Source organism: Brassica rapa, chromosome A09, assembly GCF_000309985.2.
Source record: "Brassica rapa cultivar Chiifu-401-42 chromosome A09, CAAS_Brap_v3.01, whole genome shotgun sequence".
In the NCBI taxonomy this organism is placed as follows: Eukaryota; Viridiplantae; Streptophyta; class Magnoliopsida; order Brassicales; family Brassicaceae; genus Brassica; species Brassica rapa.
In genome coordinates, this window is record NC_024803.2 from 6,855,522 (window position 1) to 6,879,409 (window position 23,888).

Here is a 23,888-nt window from a genome sequence, read left to right on the forward strand (position 1 = left end):
ATCTTGATAAGTCTACGTCTCTTGATTCATCCTTATTTTTAAGTTCTGCGATTTTTATTTTTGCCAAATCATAATTAATAGCTCCAACCAACATGGTCATCTCACCTTATAACTTGTACAACCTGGCATCTCGGCTTAATACATTTAGCTGCAGATTTCTAGTCTTAACAACTACATCGTTGGTGTTTGACAAAATAAAATAGAATCATATTTTAGGTTTCATTTAAAAAATTGAAATCCGGATAGTTATCAATACTGTCTATCTAATTTAGCAAAGTATCGGCCATATGCTCCAATCACTTAAAAAAAAATGCTCCAATCAATTAAAGAAAACATAAGATTTACGAATTTAAAATGAGAGGAAAATACTCAAAAAAATCTTTTCCAACTCCACATATGAATTGGGTACGTGTTATTGAGGGTAGTCCATGGGCCATATAAAACCCAAATTGGGCAGTAGAAAAATAAACCCTAGTTTAAAACCTGACCCGAACCCATACCCGACTGGATCTTCTCTTCTCTCTCGCTCAGTCTCTCAATCGACGATCGGCACAAGTTTCTCAAAACCACGAGAATGGAAGGCGATCAAGACACATCTGATTTCACTTTGGTAACGAGGAAGCCTTGCTTCGGTCTCCCAACAGCTTGCCCTAACTGCCTTCCCGCTTACATATACCTCAAACTAGCCCAGCTTCCTTTTCAACTCGCCTTCAATTCCACCTTCCCTGATTCAGGTTTTAAACTCTATGTGAATTGTAACTGAATCAAGATTCGAATGCAGTACCCTCGTTGGTGTTAATCAGAGTTTAATTAGGTTTTGTAAGCTAATTTTAGTTACTGTTTTAGGTTTAAAGGATTCGTTTTTTTAACAGGAAGTTACATTGGTGAATTACATTCTTATAATAAAGATTCAAATGAAGTACCCTTATTGGTGAAAGTTACACACTTTGGAGATTTGTGATTTAGATGTTTTATTTTATATCATTTTATTTTCTTGTTATGTAGAAGAGCTGCCATACTTTGAAAGTGGGACATACGTTGCATACAACAATGAAGATGGAGGGGTGATTGAGAAACTTAAGAAAGATGGGATTGTTAATCTTGACTCTCAGCTCCAGTCTCTTCCTGATTATCTATCCTTGAAGGCTCTTATTGTATCGTGGCTGGATGAAGCGCTTACGTATGAGATATGGGTTGGTACGGAGGGAGTATGTGCGTCAAAGATCTACTACTCGGATCTTCCTTGGGTGATCGGCAAGGTCCTGTTTTATAAGCAGACGTATTTGACCAAGAACCGTTTAGGTCTCACCAAAGAAAACGCAGAGCAAAGAGAGAAACTGGTACCATCATTGCTTAACTTTAGAACACATGTGGTTTATGAACATTTGAAAACTTGCTACTTAAAGTTGAAGGGTTTTAAATTAACAGATATACAAGAGGGCAAGTGAGGCGTATGAAGCTTTGTCGACTAGGTTAGGCGAGCAGAAGTTTCTCTTTGAAGACAGGTACTGTTGCAATCAATCACATTGACCTAACTTGATTTTGTATCTTTTAACCACTGTGTATAGATTCACCATGTTTTCTCTTATGCTCTTGCTGGCAACAGGCCATCGAGTTTGGATGCTTTCTTTCTCTCTCACATGCTTTTTACAATCCAAGTACTACCAGTAAGCAGCTTTACAATGTTCCACCAATATACTATTCAGCTTATTCTAGACCTCCTTAGAACAAATTTAAGTAGTTTCTTTATGGTGAATGATCAGGAAACGTCAGTGCTTCGGCGCAAACTTCTGGAACATAGTAATCTTGTCAGATATGCTGAGAGACTCAAGTCGGAGTTCCTAGAAGAGTCTTCGTCATCTCCTTCCCCTCCACTTCACTCATTCCCTTCCTCATTTTCAGGAAAGGGTAAGACACATTCAAACCTTACTATTTATGTAACTCATTCTTATTATACGCAGTAAAATTGGAAATGACCAACTCTGTGGAGCAAATGAATCTTATCTGATGTTCAGGTTCGAAGCCAAAGAACAAACCAAAGGCAGAAAAGAGCGAAGAGGAGAAAAAAATCAAGAAGAGAGCAAGGTTCTTTCTCGCTGCTCAGTTTCTAGCCGTTGTTATTTACGTATCTGTGATGGGAGGAGGTAGTTCCGATGAAGTGGAGTATGAAGATGATGATTAGTACTCTTATTGTTATGGACCAGTAACTCTCAGGCAAACTCTTTACCCTCTTATGTGTAGACTCATAGTCAAAAAGAACCAATCATCTCTCTGCTTTTTCTTGAATTTTTGTTATATTGCAAGACTCATTGTTGTTCATCCTCAAAATCAACTGAACTAACTCTGTTTTGTCTTGCTAATAATACAAATCTCATCCATCTAAAAACTATCTTCTGATAGCAAATGATGATAGCCAAAAACCTAACCTAATTTCTAAACTCTCTAACACCAAACAACAATTAGGAATTGAAATTTACATCCGGACGTTGCCCTGACGTGTCCTCTGGTTGGTTAACAAGCTTTGAGTGTTCATCAGCCGAGTAGATAGCAAACTCAGCTAGTGAGCTCACTGCAACGGACATCCCATGGCAGAGAACTTTAACAGCAACCTCTGCAAGTTTCTCAGGCGTCATCACAACATCTTCAGCCAACACAAGGTCCAAGCTTTCCGACCCGGAATATCTCCTTGACCCGCCGCTTCCGCTCCAACTCGGGTCTTCCCTAACCTGTCTTGCATACACTGAACCCATCCCTGAGGCAAAGAACTCCAGTTTGTCCAAAACCGGCTTTTCCTCCAAGCTGTTAAGCAACTTGGACCACTGGATGCAGACTCGGTATATAGGGTGAGGACATGAGGATAATCTAACTTTCTCAGGGTCAGGATCGCATCTGAGACATCTGAGAAGCCAACCAGACAGTGCTGCCATGTAGGATCTTTGAGACGTGATCCAGAACTCGAAGCAGGCTCTCCAGTTTCGAAGGTGAGCTTCAAGATTCAAAGCAGATTGAGCTAATCTTTGAGAGTTGATTGCCTCTGGCATTACTGGAGGCTGTCTCTTCTTGTGACGCTTTGAAACCGGTGCCCCTGCAAGTAACATTTTGGCTTCGTCTAGTGTTCTTCTCTGTATCTGATGACTCTCTGCCATAACTTGCCACATCCTTGTTAATCTGTTATGATCATTGATCAGTCTTGAGAAGGGTTATAAAGAGAAACCAAAGAGGAAGAAGAAGAAGAAGAAGTTGTTGTTGTTTACCCATGAACAAGCTCGAGAAGCTGAGGTAACAGTTCTTGATCGCGAAGAGTCTCAATCCTTTTGGAGATGGATTCTATAGAGTGTATAGAGACTTTTATCTGTGTGTCAAGGTCTCTAATAGTAGCTCTTGTTTTATCAACTGCAAAAGGATCATCTCCTTTAACGTCTTGATTCCTTAGCTGCATGCATTTCTTCTCGTACGCTCTTCTAACACGTTCTCCGGACTGTTACAAGATTAGAAAAGACTGTTCATATTATATAAACAAGAGAGACCAAAACTGAGATTCTGATAGTCACTTACCTTAACTTCATCGTAGAGTTTCTTCTCCCACGCGAAAAGTTTGTCCAGTGTTGTTTGGTGGCTACCTGAAACCATGCAAGATTCATCTGAAACATCGCTTCTACTTTCAGACCCGGAACCACCAGAAGAAGTGAGCAAGAATCTTGAAGAGGAAGATCTAGATGAACCCGAGCGAAACAAAGCTACAGGATTCAGCTTCTTCATTGCTACAACACACAAAAAAAAAGAAACTAAGTCAGTCACAAAACATAGAGAGATTGCTACTTTTCATTTAATGGACTTTATTACCACTGTGATCATTAGGAGATGGTGCGTACTGAGCTCTGCTAGCTTCCAATAGCCCCGAGACTTCCTTAGCCGCGTCGCAAATGGTTGTGAACTGATCTTCAAGGTCTTTGATTACCTCTGCCATGCTCGTTGGCCTCCGGTTCACATACGCCGTGAAACCTGGCGTATCTCTTTTTGCAACGTTAACAACATTCTTCACCTCTTCAACCGTCCCAACGCCAACAACATTATCTTTAGTTTCTGCTTTAGGCACCTCAACTGTTCGCTGTTCTTGCTCTCCAACGCATTTCTCATCTCCCTCGTTCTCACTTTCACACCCACTGTCCGTAAACTCCCCATCCTCATCATCATCATCATCATCATCCTCATCCTCATCCTCATCTTCATCATCATCATCAACGTCTTCAACTTTAACTTCCTCCTTGCAACAACTCTTATCAACATTACCTCTACTATCTTCGTTTGCTTTCAAGTTATGATTCTGAAACCTCGGAGGCTGAGGTTCATCGTCTTCCTCCAAGTCTGGAATCCCTTCTTCCTCACGAACACGTCTCAGTCCTCTAATCTCATCATCCACAGTACCACTACGAGTCTCAACACTTCCCCTATCATAATTACTATTATAACCATAATAATCCAACGAAGAGAAGGGATTCCAGAAGAAGTCCCACTGAGAGTTCTGCGGCGAAGGAGGAGGAATGTTATGAGTGCTTAGCCTTTGCTCAGGAGAGCTCAACGGATTCCAAAACGAAGAAGAAGAAGCTGCTGAAGTGTTCACATTCATATCCACATTCATCCCAAAGAAACCATCACCTTCTCCTTCTCCGTATTGGTGACTCGACGGTGGTGGAAACGACTCAACGCGAAACGTTTCAGGGGATCTCTGCTCGACACGAACCGGTCTGCTTCTGTTAGCCATCAAGTAGCTCGCTCTCACCTTCGTTCTTGGCTTTTCTTGAATCATTTTCGGAGGCATGGAAGAAGGCGAAATGGTTATGAACTCATCACAGCCGCTCCTGCTGGTGCTTCTACGGCGGCTGCTGCTCGGTGGTATTCTCTTAACCGGAGTCACCTCAAATGAGTCGTGAGCCGGAACGAACTCGTGAGGCTTGTAGTTGTTGTCTCCTTGGATAAAGTCATGGAGAGCGTCAGAGACTTGTCTAAGTGAGTTGATATAAGCAATGTGACCAGAAGCGAACTTGGTTCTGTCTTGTATCGCTTGTTTGATGAAACGTTTCCTGTCTTTACAGATCTGAACAGCTTCTTCGTCGTCTAACTTGGAGTGAGAACATCCCATTTCTCTCTAATCTCAAGCTTCAAATCCACAGATCAAGACCTCATTGTAATGAAACAACTGAGAACAAAGAAGAACAACTGAGAACAAAGAAGAGTGGACTTTTAGCTATTTACTATCAACTCACATTAAATGAGAAGAAAAAGACATTATTTTTCGTTTCTCATACAGACAAGACAAAAAGCTCTTCACAGTCTTCAAATCTTTAAACCCTCTTCAAGAAAATCTAAAACCAATGCACCATTTTTGCTTATTTCCAATAAAAATGTGGAATTACTCAAAACTGACAGAAACTCACATGAGATAAAAGTGGCAAATCTTGGACTTGTTCGAGTGAGATGTTAAAAATGTAATGAACAACCCCAGAGAAAAAAAAAACCAAAACCTAATAGGGTTGTGTTATATAGTCAAAAGAAGCTCGAGGAGTAAGCGTGAGGATTTTCTGTAGGGAAGAGACGTTGGAGAAAGCAACGGTCAAAACTACTGTCGGAGTCGGAGAGAGGAGACAAGTCAAGAAGAAGGACGAGAAGAAGAAGACAGAAACAAAAACAAAAAAACATATTATAAAAAATAAATAATACTCCACTAATATTAAAATTAAACAAATAAAATAAAGAGAAGCAAAAAAGGTAAATGGAAAAAGCTCCGACGAATAATAAGACGGGACACGGATTACGACTTCCCCATTTTGTTTTTCACCCTTGCTTTGTATCTTTATTACCTGTATTGCCACTTAGGTTGAAAGAGGCTTTTTCATAAGAGTATTATAACAAAGCATGGGTATTTTCGTAACTTCCGTAGTATATGCAGTGGGAAAATACGTAGGAAGAATTTAGACAAATAAAGGACCGGCCTGTAAAGTAAAAGGCAGGATTTGGACCCACATGATAAAAAGATATCATGAAGTGCCTCGATACTTGAGATTTCTCTTCCTGCCCCTGATTATTTCGTTTAACCACGAAAACACCATTAGTAGTCCTACAATCTTTCTCAATTGGGTTCACGTTTAGATCAATATCTGACCCGGTGGACTTCATCGTCATGACTTAGATAAATAGACTTTAGCCCATATCATAGTGTTGTTGTTTTGCTTCGAAAGTTCGAAACCATTGTGATTCGGTCTCAAATCTATTTTATTTGGACTATGCAAAATCCATTTTCCTGAAGCATTCATGAGTGGTCTAAGCAGAGCCGGCCCGGTATCATTCTATGCCTGAAGCAAATTTAAAAATTACTGCCCGTCGTGAGTATTGAACACATCACCTAAAATGTATTTTAGAATTTACAAACCACTATACCAAAAAAATATATATATGAATAATGCCCTTATAAACCTTGGCGTCCAAAGCCTATGCTTCATGAATCTTTAGCTCAGGGCCGGGCCAGGCATAGGTCTCAGTTGAGAGAAGAGTCTGGATCTCCAATCATTTCAATTCTAGAAAATTTACATTTACATTTTTCAATATCAATATTATTAATTCAGGATTATTACTATTATTTACCCTTACTTTGTCATGGAATATTACTTCTTTGTGACACTGGACCAACTTTAAAAGACTGATTATTTTATAACTATCTAATTTTTATTTTTTTTTTACGTCAACTATCTAATCTATCCTATACTAAAAGGTGAATATGGAGTGTTTTTAGCCTGTCCACGTAGGCAAATATATTTAACCAATCAAAACATTCCAATAATACATGCTGGCAAAAAAACTGGGTAGCAGATCTCTTGCTTACGTACGGACTGTGTTTGATGGGCTTCTCCGGTTCGTGTTGGGCTTTGCTACCCAATTCGAATAAAAAAAAACTTCAAGGCAAGACGGATAACACGAAGCTCTACGCTTCTCGCTCTTCGTCTTCACCTTTCTTCACCATTGTTTCAGTTCTCCCGATCTAGAACTCCACAATCAATACTCCACTACATCTCCATCCATCAATTCCTTCTTTATGATTTCGATTCCGTTTAGATTGGTTAGGGTTTAGATCTCGATTTGCTCAATTTGTTGTTCGTTTGCTTTTGTAGGTGGTTACAGTGAAAGTGTTATTAGCTTAAACGATGGAGAAGGTGTACGAAGAGCTAGACGAAGTCAAAGCCGTGAATGAGAAGCTCAGAGGAGGCTTCAGAGCCTAAACGAAGCTTCTTGAGAACCTAAAGAAGGTTCAGAACAAGCAGTTGATAGATTCAAGAGGCGAGATCTGTAATCGAGAAGCAAGGTTATGAATCCGAGGAGAAAGCCAGAGAAATCTCTGAGTTGAAGCGAACGAACGAGGATCTGCAACGTTGTTTGAGGGAGAAGGATTTTGTTCTCAAACGTTTGAATGAAGCTAACGATAAGCTTAGAACTGATGGAGAAGAGAAGAACCGTGGATTTGAAAAGGAGAGGAGAAAGTTAGTGGTGGCGTTGGATGAAGCAGGTGAGACGAGCATTGACTTAGAGCAGAAGAGCAATGTCTATAGGGCTGAGATTGAGGGACTCAAGGGGACTTTAGCGGTGGCGGAGAAGAAGAAGATTGAAGCTGAGAGGATTATGATCCAACTAATTGTACGTTTCCTATAATCTTTTCTCTTTCATTTATGTGTTGGTATTGTTTTCTTTGTATTGTTTGATTGAATTTGCTTTGTTTTGCGGTGTTTTTGCGGTGGCTCCATAACTTGAATTGTAGGTTTCTTCAAAGTTTAAGCTCCAAAACAATGGATTTGAACGGTTTTAACTTATCAATGCCTTTTATGATTCGTCTGGTTTTTTAGTTTTTATGTATTTGTCATGCAGAAAGCTAGGATCCAAATTTGGCTATCTGGACAGAAAGATCTGGACACTGAAAAAATATTAATGTAAGTGATTTTACGCATTGTTTAGCTACCAAATTGTGCTCTGTTATTCATAGCTTAGCTTCGTTGGTAGAGCAAGTGAAAATATTTAAAACAAATACATATCTGAGCGAGAGTATATGATTGGGTAATTGATGTCTCTTGGTTTTTGCAAGTGTTCAAGAATTCCTGGTGTTCTCTTTGACCTTATGTTGATTTAGAGTACAAAAAATACAGAGGTAATTACTTTTCTATTATCTGCTTGAGGGCTTTGTCTTCGTCATTTACTTATCGCCGTTAGCGTTAAAAAGAAGTTTGTGTCATGTTTGTTGCTTTTATATGGCTTGCAAGTTTTGTCTGAATGACCAGGTGAAGAGAGAGAGAAGCGTCAGTCGCGCTACGTCGGTGCCTCCATTAGAGAGAAACTGTTTTTATTGGCAGCAGAGCAGACAAGAAACAACATGGAGAGTAATAATGAAGTCTATGCTATGTTAAAAGGTAAAGATTTGATATTGTAAACATATGTATTTATCACTAGAAGCTATTTTCTTATTTTTTGAATACTAGGCATGGTGTAGCTGCTGCTAATTTTTTTACTCAGTTCTCACCTTGGTCATCTTCTTTATTGAATGTCTTCTTCCATTCACAAACAGGTTTGAATTCTTGGACATGGTGGTGATGCACGAAGTGTTATTGTGGGCACAAGGAAAGTTTGTGACCACACAACCTTTTTTTGGTTCTAAAAGTTCCATGTTTCAGACCATAAACAGTTTCCTCTCATTGCAGGGCTTGTGAGGAACATATACTTCCCGTTTGACATAGAAAGCAACACAGCAATTAGCGTTGCAAGAGAGATGGTGGAAGAGCTGGAGATGGACGACCGTGATGTGACAAAGATAGCTAACATGATCGATGGAGAGATTGCTTCTCTGGTTCCTGATTGGAGATCAGGCCTAGGGTTTGAGAGCAGCCTTTGCAACTGCACCTCGAACCGGTCAGCTATAGACTTCAACGTGAGGCAGTGTTGTACAAACATGTGTGGAGAGAAGCATGGACGGTTTGAGGAGATCACTTCGGGACTACACAACTTTGGCAAAGCTTTATATTCCCATGGAAAAATGACATTTTCGCTGTCTTTTGTTAATATGTGTAGAATTATTTACAGTAATGCTGACAAACCAAGAAATATCACAGTAATTATTTAATCATAGCTCATTAGGCTGGTGACTGTCTTGAAATTAGTTTATCATTCTCAATTTTGAAAAATAAACAAAAAGACATTCTTTTTTATCATTAAAAAATTATATATTTTTAGAAGTTCATTTAGTTTAGTGGTTTTATTAATAGTTCACTGATATCAATACACCACAAAATTTAAGATTTTAAGTCTCAGAAAATATGATCAACTATGCACAGATAATATGAAAAATACAAAATATATTATTATAAAGAAGGGTTATTTTATATAGATAAAAATCTTGAAAAGGGTGATTGTTTACTAATTAACAATTGATATTAAAAATACAATGCAGCTATTTAGATCAAATTTTGAGTAATTATTTAGTTTAATATAATAATTTTGTATTCTTTTGTATTATATTATAAATATCTAAACATTAATCACAAAATTTGGTGAGAATTTAACAGCTTATTAATTTATAGTCATTTTTTTCAAGTTCAACACATAATATATACTGAGTACGAAAAAACATAGAAACCCCTAAGATTTGATCATTATATATTATTTATTTCAGTCAAATGCTTTGTTGGGTTTAAAATATAAATATATATAAAAATTATCTATTTTAGCTTATATTTTACTATTAATTGGGTACTTATGCCATGGTTATGGAAGTTATTATCATATCTATATTATTAAAACTGAAGTGCACTTTAGTACTATTTGGAAACATGAATAGTAATATAACTAAAAATTGTTTGGGAACGAGGATAATAGTATTACATTAATTGTATTTTCATATTTCACACATATTAACAAATTTATTAATTATATTACCTTAACAATAATTCACATTATTAATTATATTACCATAATAATAATAGTGCAGATTTTTATTTAGGTTAATCAATATTACTTTTGTGCCAATTATAAAATTAAAAAAAGTAAAATAACTGAGTTTTGCATAAGGTTAAACGTTTTTGTTTAGTTTGTTTTACTAAAACATTTTTTTTTAATTTCAATCGGTGGAAAATTATGTAGCCAAAAATATTATTCAAAGATATGTTTTGTGAATAAAATCATAACTTAAATCAAAATAATCAAAATAAATTACATTGAATGTGACTTAATTTTTCACTCAATATAATTGTCTTACTAAATAAAAAAACTCTTTCTATTTCACTTAATTTAGCAAAACACATAGAAAATGTCTTTTTATTAGTTTATAAAATCAGTTAGACATGAACACTAGATATCCACTTAGGTACGAGTTGTTCCTTTCGGGTATCGTTTTTTTTTGTGTTAAAATTACTCCCTCCTTGAATATTATAAATTTATGTGTAGGTTTTGATTTGAATCATTTTGAGTCTGGACGAGTTCGGTTCTGATGTATATGACCCTAAAAATATCTAGATAACCAATGTATTTGAAACGGGTATGGATATTTGTACCAAAAATAACCATATTTCAAATGGCGGGTATTTTACCTATTAAAATGTCATTTTTCAATTTTAATATTATTTCTAATTAGATGAGGATGTGTTTCAATAGTCTATTTTCTAATATGGTTTTATTTTTATAAATTGTAATTCTAATTAGTGGAAGTATGTGTTTGAATAGTTTATTATCTAATATGGTTTTATTTTTATAAATTGTATTGTAATTTATTTGTTATTAGTAAAATTGTGTTTACACATATTGGACTTCAAATCCGTTGTTTGTTTAATTCTTAAATATATCACATATATTAATTTGTTTTGTTCTTAAATGTACTAGGAGGTCGATCCGCCCTACGGGCGGGATATTCTTTATATGTGATTTATGGTATTATTATTTTTTTGTGATTTTGGGATTTGTGTTTTAAATTTGTATTTGCAAGAGAAGTATATGATAATAATTTTTGTTTTCCAGAAAATTTGAAGTATGGAGAAATTATATGTGATAAGATATATTTAAAATTAAATAGTTGTTTCTATATTAAAGAATTGTAGCGTTGATATGTTGTGAAGGCTTCAAATGGTCTTCATGTTGTTTCCTCTAACAAAAATTTGATCCAATATTCAGGTGATTTGTAATATTTTGGGTTTAGAAGGATTGAGTTGTGAGTAATTTATGTTGAAATCATAATATTTCGATATGGTATTCGAGTGGAAGTGGTGATTATTTAAAACTACATTTCTTATTTAAAGTAGAATGTTATATTGAATGCGAAGAACTTAAGTAAACCTAATCAAAATAAAAAAACATTGAAAACAGAAAATGTGAAAATTGAGTAGCGGTCGATGAGTGTAGACACTTGTTAGTCACCATAAAACCAACTCCAAAAACTTTACTATTTTTTTATAGTAATAACAATCAATGCAACGATTTTCCAGATTATTGATATGGAGCTTTCTTGGTGGCATTATAAATATTATATTATTAACCAATGTTTAGTGGACTCCATCATTTGTCAGCTTCAGACATGTCGGTTTGTTGTTCATGACGGTCCATAAATTTCATACATTCCTAATTTTCTGCTATGCATAGTAAAATTATGGCATAGAGATACTTACCAAGATAGTTACCTCTACCATAGTCATTGTTTTCCATTATGCAAAAATGTTTAGCCTTGTTACGGCTTTGTTTTATTGTCAAAATTGTTTGTTTTTCCTAATATTAATTCTTGAATGGAAAAAAAAGTCTGCATTAGTTTTGAATAAAATATTTAAAATGCCTAATTTATTATCAATTAAAAACTTTCTATATTTTCATTGCATTTTTATTATTTATATTATTATTTTACTTTTAATTTTATGTGTTAGTTTTTTTTGAATTTGGCAACACTTATTGATTTTCTATTTCTTTAAATTATTAAGTCATACAATGAGGAAATATGTTATTTACTATAATAAAAATTACTTAAAATAGGTAAGTAAAGGAAAACCTATACAAATTGTAACTATATATATGCTTGTTTGAATTTTATATGTGATTATTTTTAAAATCAGATAAATCATGTTATTTGAATTCATAATTAGGGTTTGAAAATAAATGATAAAAAGTTTATTTTACATTGAGTTTATTATAAAAGTTATCTAAATTACTAATGTTGGAACTAATATTTTATTAATTTATATAGTAATTAATTTATGAAAAGATTTATTTCTTAGATTTTTTATATTTTGGAATATATTTTTTATAAAATAAAAAAAATAGTTGATTTTATTCTATACGTATTATTAGAAAATTTAAATTTGACTTTCATATTGCTTTTATACTATTTTATAGTATACAGAAAATATTTTTCATATGATTTAAATGACAAAATAGTTGATTTTATTTGATACATATTATCTTATTATTTTATCGTTATCTGATATTTCGAGTCCAACTTAGGACCGACGAAATTTATTAGTTTATTATAAAAGTTCTATAAATTATTAATATGTGATCCAATTTGGTTCAGTTCTGACTTTTTAAGTAATTTTGAATAATTCGTTTAAAAAGGTAGATAATTTGGATTTTTGGATTAAATATTTAATAATTCATGTTGTTCGGATAAAAACATCAAAAAAAATAAGAGATATTCAAATAATGGTTTATTATAGTGTTTACGGATATTTTGTTATTTAAAACTAAATACTGTAAAGCTAATATTTTTAGATATATAAGCTATATTTTAGATATTCCGGTATCTAATTTGTTTTTGTTACGGTTTTGGTTTAGTTTCAATTTGTTTGGTTATGAATATATGAAATTTTTGGCCATTAGTAATTTTTTGCTTTGGTCTGATTTAACATCGATTAAAGTTTTAAGCTCACACAAAATAGACATGGACCACTTAGGTGTGTGGCATAAAGTGCAAATTTCCAACGCATAGATGCTTTATTTTATTTTCTTTTTTACAAAAAAATATAACTATCTTTAATTAAATTAAATATTTGCATTTTCAAAACTAAACTTACTGAAATTTCATTTAAAAAATAATTTAGAAGATCATGTTAAAAATAATTTTCATTCAAATTTTCGTAAAAATTGTCAAAGGTAATTCTGACCTACACAGTAAATATGTACTTCGTCAGGTAAAAAGAAAACAAATGGTTAGTGATCTACTCACATCAATGAACTATAAAAAATTGATGTGTATCCGGTCCAATATTAGAATATGCTTTTATTGATAAATAAGTTGGAAACATGAAACCAAACAATGTTTTGAAAAAGACAATGCAAATGACGTTTCAGAAAATGCAGGAAACTATATATGGGTAACTTATGCAGCTAAGCTTTCATCAGAGTTGTTTGAGCAGCTGTTGTGGTTTCATTCAGCAGAGGCGTTGGGTTCACAGGGATTTCACCACTGCCTATAGCTATGTCAGTTTCTTTTAACTTCTGACCATCTGAGCAGATGCAGGACACACATATAGCGCCACTGCGTCAGGCATAGAATATGTCACACTGCTAGAAGCATTGAGAGCGTATGCATTTAGCTCGGACACCGTAACAGACGCAATTTTCCTTACACCACCATATTTAGTAGAACTTGTGGAGCAGCTAGCTCCAGACTCGCCCAAACCAGCGGTTGGTCAAGTCAACATCTCTTTATTTGCAAGTTCCAAAATATATAAACTTGAATCATCATGAACAGGCGACCTGCAAATTTTAGTGTATTCAGTATCAGAAAATTTCTAGAGGAAAACATTACAGACAGAGATGGTAGAGAGATGGTTTTGACCTCCAACAAACTTGGGACTAATTCTGGTGGAAACAATGACCGTAAGCTCGACACGTACCCTAAATAAGTTCTGGTGAAGTTGGCTGGCCTGAACATCGAAAGCACTGAGACGAACAGTTGTAGTCCTGAAAGAAAAATTGGAGCAGTTTAGGCTCTTGGTCTTAAAACCTCAGAAAAGTAAACATGAAAAATCATCATGCTGCTCTAATCTATTTATATAAAGAAATTTGAAATCAAAATGGAAGTGTACGAACCTTTGGAAGGAAAAGTCTCTCGGCACGTTGCTGCAAAGTACCACCAACTTTCAGCCCCAGTGCCCCCAGCGCCTGAATGACACAGATGACAGATAATTAAAGGAAAAATGCTTCAGGGATCATATAAACATGAAGTATTGTCATTACCTCCTTAAGCTTTTCAGGTCCCACGTCTATCAATTACGAAGTTGAGTTAATGAGATGTGCCACTCTTTGTCAAGGTCTTGCAACGGCTCCGTTCGTTGGGAAAAGGTGGAACCGCAACCTTGACGTTGGAGATCAGAGTAAGTCTTCTTCAAGTTCTGGCATCCATTTGGTGGTGAAACTCTTTTTGAAATGTCTCTCAAAAGCCCTTCTACCCATGTAGACACTGTTGTCACGTATCTTGCATTCAACTTCTACACGACACAACAACACCAAATTTGATTAGTCAACATAGTGGTTTTCACTGTCTACTTTAACATTGACGATGGTCTAAGAACTTCAAAAAACCTGGCCAAGTCCATGAAGCTTGTAGAGCCAGTATGGTATTGGCTTCCCGTCCTAACCCATTGGCAGCTTCAGTGGATTGTAAGCACCACCTTCCTCTTCATTACTTTCTACAGATCACTGTGTGGTGTAAAATAAATACCAATAATTATCTTATCTAAAGGCCCGATTGGATATCGTAAAGAAAAGAATGCATCACCAAGCTTTAAATTAAATAGGATATAAATAATCTGCAATAAAACTCTTGGATGCAGACAATATGGTTTCTCTGAGATTTAAAACTTATAATTACAAAGGATACAGAGGGTTGGCCACAAAAATAGAATATAGAGAACAAAAGAAAACAAAGAGATGCAAGCAACTCTGTGTACAATCATCAAAATTATATTTATAAGTGTTTGCTTAAACTATTCTGAGATTTTAAATAGATACTAATCTACATTTTTCACCAGCATTATCATCTGTGTATATGTTTATCAAGAACATAACAGAGATCATGAACAAAACTAAAATGTATATGTGAGTTGCTTATGTATCTCAATCTTTTTTTTTTTGAACAAATCTTATGTATCTCAATCTAGAAGACTATTCATGCACATAGATTTCATATGGGTAATGAAAAAATCCAGTAAACTTCTGTAGTGTGCAGTTATTATCATGCACATAGATTTCTTATCTTACCTCTTCAGAAGAAGAAAGGCAATGGAGTGAGAACAAACAGGGCCTTCGTGATTGTCAACTGTATCGATCAAAGCGAGCTGGATGCCACCTCTGTGTAATTTGGAGAGACTCCATGGTCTTTTGGGGTGGAAGGTCAACTCTTTTTATCGAAATATTTCAGTGTTTTCCCAGTTTACAAAAGCTTTACACAAAAAAAAAAAACATATTGGTCAGTTCATAGAAAACCAAAAAAGCGCAGAAGCAAAATTATAATCAAAAGTATTTTAATGGACATCAAAGTTTTTAGTAAAAACAAATGGACATTGAAGTCTTTTTTTTAAAAAAAACTAAGAATCATGAGAAGAAAAAATGATTCAACTGACAACATATAAGATTAGTTTACTGGAGAAAGCAATTAGTAGCAACAGATCAGATCAGAACCTTGAATCATTGTCGACTCTGATCAGGAAAAAGCTCAGGCATCACCTTGCGCCGTAGAACAAAGAGGAGAGACGAAACAGCTTCTTTGCGTAATTAGAATCTTCAAATCTAGAACTCGCCATCGATTAATATAGTGATGTGGAATGCAGGATGAATTTGAAGAGTTTCTTGTTTAATAATAATTGAATGCAGAATTTACGATTGAACTGTAACGACAAATTAGGTCGGTTTCTTTCGTCGTCGGTAAGACGGTGAGAACGCGAAAGAGAAGTGCTTCGGTGACGTGGAATTATTCATTAACATAGCTGTTTTCTAATTGGTTGATTATTTGAGCTGACATGGACACCTTCTCCATGGATTATATCTCCCTTTTAGTATTGTACTAGGGATTAACCCGGGCTACGCCCGGGATTTTTATTATTTTTCTAATTTAAGTTGTTAAATTATTTATATTTAAGGTATGATATATATTTATATAAATGTTAAGATGCATGTCATAATTAAAATTTATTTTTAAATTTTAACACGTTAAAGTAACATATTTTTTACTATTTAAATATCTTTTTGTAATTTTGTTGGCTATCTAGTTATCATATTTAGCAAAACTATCTCTTGAGTGTTGAAATAAATGTTTTAGATATTTAATTAAACTGTAGAGTATTTTCGGATCGACCACATGCTCAACAATCGATCCATCCGTAAAAAGATGGTCGATCTCCTTGGCCAGGTAAGTACAATTTTAGCAAAAATATCTTTGATTTTCAAATATTAAGTATATAACTATTCTTTTGAATATTGTTTTTTTGAATTGTATTTTTTGATTAAATTATTGTATTATAATATTTATGTAAATATTTTTTGATGTTTGAATTTGTGTTGTTCGTATACTTAACCTAGATGATATTGATGTTTAACAATTTATTGTTTTCTGGATATAGAAAATAATGATATATCAAAACATATCTAATACTTGTTAAATGATAGTATAATGTAAATTACTTCCATTATTTGAAAATAACCATTTGTTGTTTTTATTTATTTTTTTAATCAGAAATTATTTTTATTTAAAAACATCATTCATATATAATATAATAGTTTAAGTTTGGAAGATTAATCTATATATATAAATTATGTATATTTTTTAAAAAAATAATTTAAGATATTATATATTGAGTAACTGAATAAAAGCTGAATTTCTTATCTTGAAAATAAAATATTTATAGTTTTGTCTTCATGTTATACTCACCAATCCATAATTGATATTTATAACTCAGTACGTTTTTAAAAAACTTAGTTTTAAGTAATAAATGAATTTAATAAATTAAATTCATCCCCTATAATGTTCTGTAAATTATATTTAAAAACTCTCTAAAATTATATTTTAATCATAATATTACTATTATTTAATTTAAGTTATTTTAAGCATAATATATGCTAAACCAACTTAAATTATATTTACAATAGGACCATCCTAAACCGGTTAATAAACCAAAAACAATACTAAACCAACATGAACCAATACCTGATTCGGCGAGGAAGGAAGTGTTTCGGGATAAACGCTTGAATGGTTATTAACTGTAATGGTTTGATCATGAAAGAGTTAGTATGAATATTAACAATAAAATTATGGATTAGATTAATTTAAATTTGTAAGAATATCTTTGAGTCTAAGAAAAACAATTCAATTCTCATGAATAAGTTTGGCTTTTGGAAGTTGCGGGTTTCCCAACAATGAATCCACCTAACAAAAAGTTTGTTGTTATAAAAAATCTCATTCAAGGTCATTAAAGGTTTTTGGGACGGCAAGATTTGATGGTGGAACCATTTTTTTGCTCGAGTACTATGAAGTTTTTCTTGATAGTGTGAGGTTGATGTTGATAGAATAATGAGTTTTATAGAGACTTTCTTGATGTAAAACTATATTTTTTTTTGTTTAATGTGGTATTTTCATTTTTACATAATTTACTACCATTTTAAGATAGATGTCCATTTTATTTAATGTACTCTTTCCATTTTTTTGAAAACTGTGCATTTACTTATTATTGTATATATAATTCATATATTTATATATTTATAATATTTACTTATTATTTATTTTTCTATATATTTTGTATTTCTATTTCTTATACTTTATATTTTGTTAATATCTATATTTTATATTTTAAGATATATGTTTAAATTTTAATGTATTTTTCCATTTTTAATGTAAAACGGCAATGTTTAATAGAAGAACTGGACAAATAGTCAAATAGTTATATTTATGTTTTTTTCTTTTTTTATAAAATGGTAATGTTACATTATGGAGATAAACCGTTTTTTTTAGTGAAAAATGGTAATCTTACATATGTTTAATGTAGTTTTTCCATTTTTTTATGTTGTATGTTTACATATTATTGTTATTTTTAAATGTAAAATGGTAATCTTACATATGTTTAATGTAGTATTTCCATTTTTTATGTTGTATGTTTACATATTATTTATTATTTTCGAAATTATATATAATATTTTTTTTTACAAAATAGTAATGTTACATTATGGAGATAAGCTGTCTTTTTTTTAGTGAAAAATGGTAATCTTACATATGTTTAATGTTGTTTTTCCATTTTTTATGTTGTATGTTTACATATTATTTTTTAAAATAAAAATGTAAAATAGTAATCTTACATATGTTTAATGTAGTATTTCCATTTTTATGTTGTATGTTTACATATATTTATTATTTTCGAAATTATATATAATGTTTTTTGACTTCTTTTATAAAACGGTAATGTTACATTATGGAGATAAGCCATCTTTTTTTCAAGTGAAAAATGGTAATCTTACATATGTTTAATGTAGTTTTTTTATTTTTTATGCTGTATGTTTAAATATTATTTATAATTTTCGAAAATTAGTAATATTAAAATGTAAAACTATATTTTATGCCACGTGTCATCTTTCGGAAGAAGTTTTTTTTGCTTATGTGGACGCTCTATGGAGCCTCAAGGTTATATAGCAAATTACATGAGTTTATGAGTGTATCTACGCCAATTACTCTATATTTAATGTAGTATTTCCATTTTTTATGTTGTATGTTTACATATTATTTATTGTTTTCGAAATTATATATAATGTTTTTTTTTACAAAATAGTAATGTTACATTATGGAGATAAGCCGTCTTTTTTTAGTGAAAAATGGTAATCTTACATATGTTTAATGTTGTTTTTCCATTTTTTATGTTGTATGTTTACATATTATTTTTTAAAATAAAAATGTAAAATAGTAATTTTACATATGTTTAATGTAGTCTTTCCATTTTTATGTTGTATGTTTACATATATTTATTATTTTCGAAATTATATATAATGTTTTTTGACTTTTTTTATAAAACGGTAATGTTACATTATGGAGATAAACCGTCTTTTTTTCAAGTGAAAAATGGTAATCTTACATATGTTTAATGTAGTTTTTTTATTTTTTATGCTGTATGTTTAAATATTATTTATAATTTTCGAATATTAGTAATATTAAAATGTAAAACTATATTTTATGCCACGTGTCATCTTTCGGAAGAAGTTTTTTTTGCTTATGTGGACGCTCTATGGAGCCTCAAGGTTATATAGCAAATTACATGAGTTTATGAGTGTATCTACGCCAATTACTCTATATTTAATGTAGTATTTCCATTTTTTATGTTGTATGTTTACATATTATTTATTGTTTTCGAAATTATATATAATGTTTTTTTTACAAAATAGTAATGTTACATTATGGAGATAAGCCGTCTTTTTTTAGTGAAAAATGGTAATCTTACATATGTTTAATGTTGTTTTTCCATTTTTTATGTTGTATGTTTACATATTATTTTTTAAAATAAAAATGTAAAATAGTAATCTTACATATGATATGTTTAATGTAGTATTTCCATTTTTATGTTGTATGTTTACATATATTTATTATTTTCGAAATTATATATAATGTTTTTTGACTTTTTTTATAAAACTGTAATGTTACATTATGGAGATAAGCCGTCTTTTTTCAAGTGAAAAATGGTAATCTTACATATGTTTAATGTAGTTTTTTCATTTTTATGCTGTATGTTTAAATATTATTTATAATTTTCGAAAATTAGTAATATTAAAATGTAAAACTATATTTTATGCCACGTGTCATCTTTCGGAAGAAGTTTTTTTGCTTATGTGGACGCTCTATGGAGCCTCAAGGTTATATAGCAAATTACATGAGTTTATGGGTGTATCTACGCCAATTACTCTATATTTAATGTAGTATTTCTATTTTTTATGTTGTATGTTTACATATATTTATTATTTTCGAAATTATATATAATGTTTTTTGTTTTTTTTATAAAACGGTAATATTACATTATGGAATTAAGCCGTCTTTTTTTTTAAAGTGAAAAATGGTAATTTTACATATGTTCAATGTAGTTTTTCTATTTTTTATGTTGTATGTTTCATATTATTTATAATTTTTGAAAATTAGTAATATTAAAATGTAAAACTATATTTTATGCCACGTGTCATCTTTCGGGAGAATTTTTTTTCGCTGATGTGGACGCTCTATGGAGCCTCAAAAGGTCCCTTTTATTAGTAAGGATTGATAATCTCAACTTTAAAAATAAAACAGGCTTTTTATAATTTTAAGTATAGATATTTTACAAAAATTGGCATAATGGATTAATATATTTGTTTATCTCTTAAATGTATAATCCCTGTATAAAAAATAAAACAATATTTTTAATGATTTTCACTAAATATATTTTAAACAGAATGGGCCTAATGGGTTAACAATGGCTCAATTTGGGGCTATCGAATGGGCTTTAAATTTATGTAAATCATTAAAGGTATTTAAAAAAAAAACAATGGTATGTTTTGTAATTTTTTTTAAAAGTCAGGGGCATAATCATAAGAAGGATTTTGCTTTAATAGTATAGATTGGAGTACTTTTTCTTTTCTTTAATCTATTCGAGATGAGATTCCGATCTTTTAAACTAAGATAATTTATGTTCTATACATAATTATATTTTTTATATAACTCTAAAATCTCGGACTTGATGCTTCATATTTTATTAGTTAACTGTGTTACATATACTATAAATACTTACTTCGAACTAAAAATATTTAAAAAAAAATTAAAAATTAGTTATATATAGTTTAATATACAAAAATTCACATACAAATAAAAATGATAAATGTAACAAATTTAAATATATTATCCGCGCGTAGCGCGGAGAAAAGATCTAGTTTTATTTAATTACTATCCACGATCTCTTTTTCGTAAGCGAGAGAGCAGTTACACTTATCTGTCCAATAACGACTTTCATTTTTATTTATAACCATTATGCACCTGATTTCTCATCATCATCCTATCAATAAACGATTATTTAGCAATATAGCAAAATGGAGAATAGAAAGAACATTAGAATTTCCATCGAGAAGTTTGTGAAGAATCAGTGTTTCCAGTGAAAACCAGATTCTGCAAACTTGCTTTATAGATTATCATCCCAACACTATAAACCACTACTGAGCAAAGTATAGTGCTATTAAAAGAAATCGATGATAATCCCACCATCATAGACAAGGTATATTAATTTCAAAGAATCATGGTCACTAATGAAATCTAAGTTTTATAAACCAAGTTTAGCAAACTGGGTTGATAAACCCAGCTTACAATTAACTTACTACGGTAATGAAATCCTAAAATTAAAACAAAATGTAAACTCAAACCTACACACATTAGACATCCTCCTCTTCACATTTAAGATGAAACCAATGTTAGGAGTATTACCAGATGATTTAGATTGTTGCTATTTTTCTCTAGATTAGAAAAAAATTGTGTTCCAGCTTATTGAGTGGAAGCTCTTCTCCAATAAACATCTCATAAGAACATCTTTTTGTAGAAGTCGCACTCTCAAGTTAGTTAAATGGATTTGAGCTGATTACTTTCAGAACCTGAGAAAATATCTCATGTATTTGCAGGATCTGTTGTCAGATTCATTTTTCTAAAGAAAAATATCATTATAGTTCAAAAAATCAAAATAAAAATTAAATACAGGTTCTAGATCTACCATGGAAGAGAGATTACCCATGTTATTTTCAGGAGCTATGTAGACTAATACATCTCTGTTTTGAAAGACCATCAATGAAGGTTACTCGATTCATCTTCCACCGACAAGCTTCTCAAAAGTAATCAGCTCAGTCTTTTTTTAATTTAACGTAAATTATGTTTTTTTAAATATTAAACAGTCAATTAAGAAGATAAGATGTCATACCATTGTTGGACAAGACGGTCAAAACGCAGAGACCCATTAAATTTAGGTTGAAAGAAAAAAGCTTGATAAAAACATGTACAATATTTATCCAAGTTAGACATATGATCTCCAAGTTTGAATTAATCAAATATATACATGCGTAAAAAATGTTATCAGTGAATTAATTTTGAGAAGTTATATCTTTATATATGTTTTCGTTCAAATTGGGTAATTTGATTAATAAATAGTGTTTTGTATGTTAGTTATTGAGAAATCAAATATGATAAATATTTGTAAATATAAAATTTTAATTTTTAAAATTTGATTATTCAGTCGATTTTCCAATTTGGTTCTGGTTCATTTTCGATTTTATTTCTTACAAAGATATAGGATTCGGTATTTATGAACTAGGAACGATTTTGATTTTATTTTTTTGGTTCCAGAGTATATTTTTCCAAATCTATACAATATATTATATAGGAAATTATATTAAAAGTATTATATTATTAAAAATAAACATGTGCTTTGAAAGCGCAGATCAAAATCTAGTATATATTTTAAAAAAAATATCAAAATTTGATATTTAATCTGGAATTTTAACATATCTTCAATTTAGGCTGTGATTGTCATCCTATTTCTCGTTCTTTGAATTTCTGAGCTGACTTCCTTGCAGAAGAATTCTTTTTTTTTTGTCATCTATTATATTAAAAACGGTTAACCACATCAACGTTCTTATACAAAGATCATAACCCCGACTTTAAAACCTGCTCATAATACAATAGAGCACAGAAGCTAAACAAACAGCCAAAGCTTCATACTACAAGCCAACAACAAAAAATTCCCAAACGCTTGTACCAAAAAATAGCCACCAAAAGAAGAATTCTTATTTTCGTTTACTCTTATATAAATTTATAGATTTTGAAATTGATGGTTTACTAAATCAATCTTCTAGAATGTATTTTTTCTGAAAGCTAATCTTTAAGAATCTGATTAATTATATATGCAATTTTAGACCCACGGACCACAATCTAAGTGACTTAACATGGCACATATATCTTGATGGTCATACTTCAAAGTTTGAAGTTAGAGTCCATCTTTTCTCTCCCAAAATGAGAAGGAATAAAAGGAGATGATACTGTAAATAAAACAAATCAGTCACTTAATCTTTGATATAATAGTCTTATATTTGAGACTCGTTGTAGATGAAATAAAAATAGTTGGACATCTACTTCTTTATTCATGATTTCGTAGATTGGTATGGTAAACCTCTATAGGGAATTTGGCATTAATGGATCGACTTCAGTATTGCAATTAACCATAACCATTTTTCTTATTTTATCATGATATATAGTACTAAACAATAATCTACTAGATTAAGATATGCGCCTTGCGTAGGATGGGCATTATATATGTAAATTATTTTATGTATTATATGCTTTTATATATTATAAAATAATAAATATATATTGAATAACTAAAACTCAGTAACTATTACATATATAATTAAATTGGTGCGAACATATAAATCAATTTTATTAATCCCAACAATAATTTTTATATTTGACAGAATATATAATTAAATTTATAAGATATTAACATACATAGTATATTTTTAATATTAATGTCTTTTAAATGATGTTTTCTACTCATATGGTTTTTTTGATCATGTGTATCTTTTATAGCAAAAACTTTTAATTACTGATAACGAAATTTTCATTTTGGAATTAATAGTTCTAGTAATTTATAACTTTAAAAAAAATTAAGTTGTCAATGTTTGTTCAAAGCTTTTATCAAAAAAAAAATTGTTCAAAGTAAATTCTGAAATTAAAATATTTATGTATTTTATATGGTACATTGTTTAATCTAAAATGATATATATATATATATATATATATATATATATATATATATATATATATATATATATATATATCATTTAATCTATATAAT

The 23,888-nt window shown here is 31.3% G+C and overlaps 2 protein-coding genes and 1 long non-coding RNA gene across 11 annotated transcripts; 2 read left to right on the forward strand and 1 right to left on the reverse strand.

Moving 5' to 3' along the window:
* Nucleotides 1–479: 479 nt before the first annotated feature.
* Nucleotides 480–2,360, forward strand: LOC103837938 (mitochondrial outer membrane import complex protein METAXIN). Its single transcript, XM_009114332.3, has 6 exons — nucleotides 480–734; nucleotides 1,006–1,340; nucleotides 1,429–1,505; nucleotides 1,607–1,667; nucleotides 1,764–1,908; nucleotides 2,016–2,360. Exons 1-6 carry the CDS (start codon nucleotides 575–577, stop codon nucleotides 2,180–2,182), a joined length of 945 nt encoding a protein of 314 aa, XP_009112580.1. The 5' UTR covers nucleotides 480–574; the 3' UTR covers nucleotides 2,183–2,360.
* LOC103837937 (protein ALTERED PHOSPHATE STARVATION RESPONSE 1) lies at nucleotides 2,310–23,869 on the reverse strand. 9 transcript variants are annotated; one of them, XM_033281034.1, is made up of 7 exons: nucleotides 21,773–23,869; nucleotides 21,476–21,639; nucleotides 6,472–6,572; nucleotides 3,844–6,350; nucleotides 3,556–3,761; nucleotides 3,255–3,478; nucleotides 2,310–3,168 (listed from the first exon to the last, which is right to left on the reverse strand). In XM_033281034.1, exons 4-7 carry the CDS (start codon nucleotides 5,138–5,140, stop codon nucleotides 2,460–2,462), a joined length of 2,436 nt encoding a protein of 811 aa, XP_033136925.1. In that variant the 5' UTR covers nucleotides 5,141–6,350; nucleotides 6,472–6,572; nucleotides 21,476–21,639; nucleotides 21,773–23,869; the 3' UTR covers nucleotides 2,310–2,459. The 9 variants fall into 9 exon arrangements, with proteins under 9 accessions (XP_033136925.1, XP_033136926.1, XP_009112578.1 ...); XM_033281035.1 differs by having other exon boundaries at nucleotides 21,476–21,669; XM_009114330.3 differs by having other exon boundaries at nucleotides 3,844–5,197; nucleotides 5,436–6,350; nucleotides 21,476–23,869.
* Nucleotides 6,581–9,198, forward strand: LOC117128505. Its single transcript, XR_004451813.1, has 2 exons — nucleotides 6,581–7,683; nucleotides 7,912–9,198. It is a non-coding gene; the product is annotated as an uncharacterized LOC117128505 (long non-coding RNA).
* Nucleotides 23,870–23,888: the final 19 nt, after the last annotated feature.